Source organism: Montipora foliosa, chromosome 14 (genome assembly GCF_036669935.1).
Source record: "Montipora foliosa isolate CH-2021 chromosome 14, ASM3666993v2, whole genome shotgun sequence".
Classification (NCBI taxonomy): Eukaryota; Metazoa; Cnidaria; class Anthozoa; order Scleractinia; family Acroporidae; genus Montipora; species Montipora foliosa.
The window spans coordinates 2,000,635-2,009,799 of record NC_090882.1 but is presented as its reverse complement, the minus strand read 5'-3'; the positions used below and the strand labels follow the sequence as shown (position 1 = coordinate 2,009,799).

At 39.0% G+C, this 9,165-nt stretch overlaps 1 protein-coding gene across 1 annotated transcript in view; it reads right to left on the bottom strand.

Annotated features, from left to right (window-relative positions):
- Positions 1-1,214: 1,214 nt before the first annotated feature.
- The window catches only part of LOC137985211 (N-glycosylase/DNA lyase-like), a 9,050-nt gene continuing 1,099 nt past the window's right edge, over positions 1,215-9,165 (bottom strand). The window contains exons 2-5 of the mRNA XM_068832746.1: positions 6,530-6,706; positions 4,994-5,043; positions 4,740-4,811; positions 1,215-1,511 (exon numbers count right to left, since the gene is read on the bottom strand). Of these exons, the coding sequence (XP_068688847.1) occupies positions 1,455-1,511; positions 4,740-4,811; positions 4,994-5,043; positions 6,530-6,706 (356 nt within the window). The 3' untranslated portion in view covers positions 1,215-1,454. The remainder of the gene's footprint in view (positions 1,512-4,739; positions 4,812-4,993; positions 5,044-6,529; positions 6,707-9,165) is intronic.

Genomic DNA, 9,165 nt, shown 5'->3' with positions numbered 1-9,165 from the left:
AGGTTTGACAGCAGCTATTGTTCTTCCTTTTGTAAAAATGGCCCCCTATATTTTTTCTGTCAACACCTTTCTAATAAGAAAAAAGGCATATATGTATCGTATATATACATATATATTTGACATGAGCAGCCATTTTGTCTTCCATATGCTAAGTGCAGGTGCGTATTTGTACGAAATACACGACACTTGAGCATGCGTATTTGCCGAACTACAGAAAGTCAGAAAGGTGATATTTAGACCTTTTTTTCACGATCATATTAAGACGAGAAATTAAGATTAAGATATGATACTGTGGATTCCATATTAGAAGTGTTGCCCCACGTACAAAGGTTAAGGGTCGTTAATGCTTTCTCAAATTGTTTGTAGAGCTCAGTCTTAAACGGTACTCTCTCTAAGTCGCACGTTGACTTTACGGTCACCCAAGTCTAACCCTTAGCTTTACTTGACTTTAAAAGTATTTCGAGGAACGAAAGTACTGAAATTCATGGCGCATTACTTGCCGTAAATCTGGAGGTTTGAAAGATCTGGCTAGGCAGTTATCACTTGAACAAAATTAAACATAGAAAATCGTATGAACTTGCGTCGTGCATTTCGTTTTTTACTGTTTGCACCAGTTATATTTCGAAAGTTCTTAAAATTACGGCGAGTGCAGTTTGAGACCTTTCAAAACAACACTTGTAGCCATACATAACAAAATGAACGACGCAAGTTCATACCGTCTTTTTATTTATTATATACTCAACAAAATTACTAAATAGCTATGTTTCTATAACAACTTCCGTATTGCACTCTATAACCTCTTTTGCAATTCATAACCATGTATGCATTCGTCTTTGACCAATCAGAAACGCGATATTCTGTTGAGTATACAGTAATAGACACTCAATGACTGGTCCCTCTCAATGTGAGATTCCCGGGAAACAAAATGAACTGTTTCCCGAGGGACCAGTCATTAAGTGATTTGTTATATAGCAAAAAAAAAAAACAACAACAACAAAAACGAGCAACGGCGATCGTCGGTCAACATTCGCGGGTAACAGTGCACTGTTACCCTCTGACGTCATAGAGTTTGCACTGTTGCCTGCTCAGAGACTTTTGGCGGGAAACAGTTTTATTGTTAGATGTCATGTGAGCTCGAAGTAACCAATGAGTGCACGCGCTGTTGGGGAAAATATTTCAGCTATATACACTGTAAAAAGTTCTCTCATTATACGTCAGTTTAAATGATATTGTGCATCTTTTAATGTGGGTTTCCTTGCTGAAACAAACTTCTCTACAAAAATATCATACATTGTCCCTACATCAGATTTGTAACTGATGGCACTAAGATAGAAATCCAATGCCTTTCACTATTTCGTCATTATTAAGAAACAAATATGTTGTTCTTGCTGCACCTAAACGTCACTCGAACACCATCCGCTGTGGGATGTCGGAAAAGACAACGGACATGACGACTAACGTTTCTTTTTCTTCTTCGTCACTGGTGACTCAGACAGTGTTTCCATCTCTCTCTACGACAAAGACAACAAGAGAATCACATGAATACTTCAGTTACTCAAAGTCAGAGACTGTCAGTTTCCGAGTCACAGGAGTGAGAAAGTCAATGGGTAAGTCCATGTCAGAGTGAAAATTAGAGTAAAAATTAATGTCAATAACAGAGGCTGTCAGTATTAAACTTGAAGTCAACAGATAGACTTAGCATCACATTTACGAGTGAAGCTTGTGAGTTTAGCTTCGGCGTGACCCGCGGCAACAGGAAATCGACTCTGTTAACCTCCGGTATTTAAAAAAAAAATTGATTTTTTTTAACACTGCATACAGAAAAATACGCTACATAAAAAGAAAATCCTTACCTTCAAAAATGTCGACTTTCGATTAAGCTGTTCAAATTGTGAGTCAACAGAGAGTTCATTAAAAAAATTGAGGTGAGGAGTCAGTGTAAACGATGCTATAACTATGAAAGATAGTTTTTCATTGTTTGACTTACCGGAAAATGGTTTGGGGGTTCATTTTTCCACAAACAGCTTGCTATGTACAAGAAAAACGAGAAGAAAATTCCAGGTATGCGGCAAACGCGAAAATGCCTACTTTCACGTAGAAACGGCAACCGGCTGGCAAACGCGAAAATGGCGGGAAAAGTATGGTCTCGTGGTCACTTACCGTTCGCGTTTCAAGTAAACGTGATAGTCTAACAAGGAAACCTTACCGCCATTTTCTTTACAAACTCACGTTGTCTCTCTGTTGAATCACAAGACAACTTCATCGAAACACAATGTTTCAAAGGACTGCGAGTTCTTGTTTTTCGTTAAAGTAAATACTCGAGACTAACAATTCCGAGTTGCCGTGGCTCAACGCGAAGCTAAAGTCACAAGCTTCACTCCATTTTAAGTGAAACGTGAAACCGCGAGCCGGCGTTTGCCGTTTTACCCAAACGTGATGCTAAATTTCTCTAATTTTCCATGAGAGATATGACCTATTGTTTCTGATAAAATTCCATATCACACCTATGCACAATGCCCTATTGTTTGGAGCCGCGGCAAGGGAATTTTGTCGGAAGTTGACGAAGTCGATTCCTTGCCATCCGAAGATTATCGGCGAGTGAGGGACGCTGTTTCAGGGGAGAGGGGAGCGTAAAATTGCGCGTGAGCATGATATAGTGGAGACGGGTACGGGTACCGGGGAAGGACTTTTGCATCTTTTAGAGCATCTCCAGTGAAACGGAAAGGAAAATTACTTGCTCGCAAATGTAAATTTCACACTATGTAAGGAGCTAGGACTTTATTTAGTTGAATTGGAACAGAATTCTCCCGAATTCTCAGATTGTAAGTCTTTTCCCGAAGACGCCTTTTTTTCAGCCTCGTAAACCTTGATTAGAGAAGACTGAAGCTGTGTCATTGTGCAGCTTTTAAACACGATCGAGCACAAAGACTTTACCTTAAATTTCGACAACATGACTGCTGTTGCACTCGTGCGTTTTTCGAGTCAGTTATGATGGATCATTTTGTATTCACTCATGAGTAACCTTGAACAAAGCGATTGCTTTTAATAGAATAGCAAGTGTTTTTATTAAATGAACCAAAAACGCAATCGTCTTTACGGCAATCAAAAACATTTGAAAAGATATTTTTATAACCAAAGGTAATACCTAACAGCAATTTCCAACCGTATTCTTGAGAACGAATCAAAACAACTAACGAAGCGCACACAAACTGAGATTGCTTGAAACTTGACAAAGACTCATTTGAACAAGGAAGTGAGAAAATAGCCACCTAATGTTTTGCCTATCTGCAAAAAGTAACACCGCCTTTTGATATTATGCGAACTTCCACTAGACTACAAGCAAACTTTACCGAACATAAACGAACGGAATTCATAGGAGTTTCGCTGAGATTTCGCGGAAAAAGTGTGATTCATCCCGGGACGAAAGTCGTCCCTGATTGAGTTTCGTCTTGGTTTCTGGTAATTTCCCGGTACTCAGCTGAGCACCGGGGTAAAAAGCCCCTTTTTTTAATACGCAAACAGCCTAGTCTTTGTACTGTATTCCAATTATAAGCAAGAATTCTTTCGTTCCGTAAAATTCTCAAAATTTCCCCCAACAGCGAAATTCCACGGGAATAAAAGTCTTGATCAAGGTGTCAAGTTAAGCTTCCGAAATTGATGCTTGGATTTTCATGCGCGATCTTCTTTCTCCGGGAAACTAAAATGAATCATCTCAAGATGAACTTATCCCACGGCATTCGCTGTCTTGACCGTTCCTCCCTGACTATCCTGTGACCTCAAAAAAAATGTAGTCCTAACCCCCTCCCCCGAATTGAGTTTGACGTGAGTACGCTCTCTCCGAATATTCAAATTTCCCGCTGCTATGATAATCGGCGATTTTGAATTTCCCTTGTGAATTAATGAGTCTTTCTTTAGGTGCTAAAGCTATTGTTTCAAAACGTCCTTTTAAGGCAATATTTGCAACGCCAAACAAAAGCTATTGTCTTTGAATTTGGTCAGCTTTTCTTAGTGTCAGAATCAGTGTGTCAGTGCAGTGACTTTCTTTCAATGCAAGAGTCAATGTTAGTCTTTATTAGATTCAATGTCAATGTGAAAGGCCATGTCAATGCCAGAGTTAATGTCGGTGTCGGAATCTGTGTTAGAGTAGGAGTCAATAGGAGAGTCTATATAAATTCCAGAGCTAGTGTAATCTTGAGTTTTCTTTTAAACTTGAAAAATAAGCCTATAGCTCAGATTGATACAGATCCTACTGTTTCGAAATAATTTGCGTTGCAATGTTTCAGCTGAATGGCAACATTGCCTTTGCTGATTAGTATCACCCAACTAGTGGACTAATGCAAGTCCTGCATTTTGATTGGCTTCGCTACTAGATGACTATTAGTAATAGTCCTCGAGTATCGAAAAGCGTGACGCTTTCTTTCGTTTCATTCCGGCGAAATAAATATTTCTTCAACTTGCATTCGCTAACTTTATTATTGCCTTTTCTGTCCAACTAGTTGGGTGATACTAATTAACAATTAGACCCTTCGCCCTCAAGGGCTACGGGTCAACAGCCCATTCGGCTTCGCCTCATGGGCTATTGACCCGTAGCCTTTGCGGACTACGGGTCTAATTGTTAAATAGCAACCCAGTTGCAATGAGCAGGAACAATAAGTTCCAAATACCATGACATTACCGGTATATTCTAAACCCAGAATATCCTGACAAATGCTTGGTTGTTAATATTGATTGACTCGTACCTTGCCTGTTCCCCGTTTCAATTTTGGTTCACTTTCCCTTTGAAATCTCTTTAAATCTGATGCAAAAAGAACCTGCAAAACAACAGGAAGACTATTTTCAAAGGCAAGAACAAGACCATGCTGTCATGAACACAGCAAGTTACAATGTAACCTCTGTACAACAATACCGTAGTTTCTCTACATTTTCTTAAAAATGTTTTTCGTTTAAATAGCTCTCAGGGTAGAACAGCAAGAACAACAAATCATTTACAAACCGACTGAGCCCAGCCAGCATATTTTCCAAACAGACAGCGGTAATGATCACCTGGTGATGAGAAATACAAGCTTTTTTCAGTACAGCTTTTCCTGATTACAGCGGTTCTCAGTAACATGTGCCTCTCAAATACATTTTTTGATAATTGAAAATTAAATTTAGGTGGACGTCAATCAAATGTTGCCATGACGAATTCAACTGCCGCCAAGAGAACAGGACTATTGTCATGGAAACATTTGATTGACGTCCACCTAAATTTTACTTTCGAAATATGACAAACAAGTCGTTAAAGGGCGCGTGTAACTGATCTAAATTCCTATAATAGACATGTAAAGCGAGAAAAGGACATTACAGTGTTACAGTTTGTTGCTTTCAGGGTTTCCGAACAAGGCTGGAGGCCAGACATTTCGTCCAGTTGTTTCCCATTCCATGTCTGGTACTTTTATGCCAATATTTGCGGGTTTTTTGTATTTTTTATTACTATAACCTTTTTTACTTACTTTTTAAAGAGAGTTTGAGTGAACTCCAACCTTGCCTGAAAACAGATTCTTGGGTTCCAGAAACACTGGAAACAGCATTTCTGAGTGTTCTATTTCAGAAATTTACCCCCTAGGTAGCTCGCGCCTGCAGCGCCAAACATTTGACATCCGGTGCTTTCAGATATATGTCCGCTACTTAACAAAACCGTCAAAAAACCCCGTTGTTATATCAGTTCTTTTCAATTACCATTACACCTTTGACCCCACAATAATAATGATTGCATTTTACATTGTGAACTCTCGAACTCCCAGCCCCAAAGTCAATGGTTCAAGGCCTAGCTCAATAATAATAATAATGATCTTTATTTATCTGTCAAGTGTATTTAGCTCGGAGACACTAATTGAGGACACTGTACAGGAATCATTACCGGTAAATCAAATCAACACACCAAATCATAGGTTGGTTTTTGGGGAGAGGGGAAAATCAGAGTACCTGGAAAAAAAACCTATCTGAGCAGAGTAGAGAACCAACAAACTCAATCCACATATGATGCTAAGTCTGGGAATTGCAAATGAGCCACATTGGTGGAAGGCAAGTACTCTCACCACTGCACCACACCTGCTTCCTTAGTAACCATGGTTTTTCTTTCAACATGAAACTGAGCTCGACACTGACTCTCTTCACCCACGTGTACAAAACAGGTACCAACAACCCACATACTGCTGGGGGTACCCCTGCAAAAGACTGGCATCCTAGCCACAGGGAATAGCAATACCCTTACTGACACAAGTGCAAAGTCATAGCTTCAACTTTCTTTGTACTCAATATATGATACAGAGAACTGTTCAGCTTCAAACAATACTAAACTTAACATTATATCCTTGGTTGTGATCAAGATAACTAACACGCCAATAGCATCAGAAAATGTTCACTCGTGATACCAAGAAAAAACTCAGGGAGTCGGGAGTGACACTAAAGATGAGGAAAATGCATGTGGATGAATGTCAAGATACTCAACAAAACAAGTTTGCTTCTCAATTCATAAAACATAGCTTACCTATTTGCTTGTACACTTTTGATGTGAGTGACTTAGATTTCAATTGGCTTGTCATGTAATGCTTTGTTGTTATTTGCCAGACATGTGTATCCACAGGAACGGCTTCATGTTTATCAAGCGACATTAGGCATACACAATCAGCAACTTTGGCTCCAACACCTGGCAATTGGCAAAGTGCTGTAAAACAAAATCAAGCCGATAGTTCCTGAGTGGGCCAAAAGTTTCCTTTTCTGGCTTTTGTTCCTGTAGAAAAGTCCTTTTTAATTTTTTTGTCATTTTATCTTACTGTAGTACTTAAGCGTGTCCACTCTTTTGTCCCTGCTGAAACTCACCTGCTCCTTTTTAATGCCATACTTTGACCATTGTTGGGCATTATTGTAGTGTTGTGTGAGGGAACTTCAATGCAATGCTTGCTAATAAATTATAGAAGCTCCAAAACCGTGCAGCTCAAATTTTAACCACTTTGAGTTATGCTCATATTGAAGGCTTATTTGGTAAACTTGGGTGGAGAAAGTTGAGTATGCAGCGGCATATACAGAAAGCCATTATGGTCTTTAATCCTTAATGGTCTTACACCTGAGTATTTAAGCAATGTCTTCACCAATCGCTCTGACATTACAAATTATTCACTGAGGGAATCTGTGCACAAGCTTGCTGTTCCAATGCCATGCACCAATTTTTTGAAAAACAGTTTTAGCTATAGCTGTGCGGTGCTTTGGAATGGCTTAACTTCTGAGCTGCTGCAGGTAAAATCACTGAATGATTTTTGTTGACAGCTGAACTCATACTGTTCTTATAGTCACACACAGCATTGATGTAAAACAGTTTTAAGGTTTTTGTTTGTTACTGGGTTGCTGTATGGCAATCCCAGTCGAAAAATGGGTAGATTATTATAATTCTTTTTATTTTCCGTGTCGGTAAAAGTCTTGCCTGTCACTCCCCTGGTAAGTGGTGTCTTTGTGCATAGAGCCCTCTGCGCGTATTTTCTTAGGATCGAGAGGGTAGTGGAAATGCGTAGATTTCTCTGGTGGACACAGGAGAATCATTAACTTAGCCTGCAATGGCGTCGAAAGTCATGTAACGCGAATGGCGTTTTATTGGATCTTTGAATAAAATATACCCTTATGAAGCTCAATAATGGAAAGTCAGTGGGATAAACTAGGCAGGCGGTGAAAACCAACACCTGGAATCTCAAAAGCCACGAGTAATGGACTTCGACAACAATCGTCTATCGCCCGTCGAGCCGAAATCAAAGTGAGCTGTATTTCTAAAATAATATTTAACCAATTGTGCTGCTATGTAGAACACTGAAACCAAATGGAAAATTCTCTGGTAAATTATGGGTTCAACGAAGACAGAGAACGATTGAACGAATTGAACACCTTACGTGGATCTGTGATCAACTCTGCACAGTCTTCAGGTAAAAAAAATAATTGGAAATGTAACAGCCAAGAATTATTTGAAAGAAAGCTTGTCATGTATTTTGTGCTTCTTTATTCAAGGAAAGGGTTCTTCATGGAAACGGTTTGATCCTGAAATTTAGTTTGTTGCAATATTGCGCATATTTGACACGACTGAGTTTCTTCTCTTCACCCACATAATGAAATAGAAGGGGTTTTTGCCTCTAATAGCAAATATGTTGTTTGTTTCAAAAAATTGTTCACTGGAAAAGGTGGCCTTTATGAATTCATCATGTTTTATGATATGCGAGCTTAACTGGATAGTTTTTTGTGGCAATAGTAAAGTATTTTCTTGTCAAAATGAGGTTAGCATCTTCTGGTGTGTTAACTGAATTAAATCATGAGTTTGTATTTGCCATCTGCCGCGTAACCTTGATTTCCACTCTCAAAATTACCTCCGGAACCTACTTTTTGCGTAGAATAAGCTTTTAGAATGATGTTCTTGTTTTGCATAAGGCAAGCTAACAAAATATGTACCTTGCTGAGTTCGCATTTGTTAGCGTTCATAGTATTTTTGGCCCGATGCTTCTGTGTTATGAGGGGTATATTGTTTTGGTCTCCCATCCAAACACTAACCCCGCTGAACAGGGCTTAACTTCAGTGACCTTTGGTATTACAAAGCTGTCAGATGCTCAGAGGGCACGCTTAAACTTGTGATGAAAAGAAGTTGTGAGGGAACTCGAAAATTATCAACATGTCAGCCCAGAAGCCAATGTTTCTCGCTTCTCTTTTATTTGTTATTCTTCAGAGACCGGAATTTGCTGTAGTTCAATACCACACAATTCAGTGCCTTCTGATTTTCTGTAACACGTACCACAGGCAACCCAGTGTATGCTTCAAGGAAGCATCTCGTTTTTATTATTTTTAGAATATTAGATTTAGTTAGGATATGATGTATTTAGGTTGTAGGTTTTGTAACTGATCAATTTACTGTGTCAAAATAAAGTTAACATATATACATCATACCACACCAGTGAATAGTGCTTCCTGCACATTGCAATGGCAATGACAAGCATTATTCACCTATGAGCAAACAGAAAAACAGAATGGCTTCCTGTTTCACTTTGGTTACCGATAAGCAAATTTTGTCCATAAAGGAGGCGGCTGTTCTAAAAATACAAAAATGGCAAGTTTGGTTTGACTGCATTTAATGGAATTGTTTCGATCTTTCCAAAC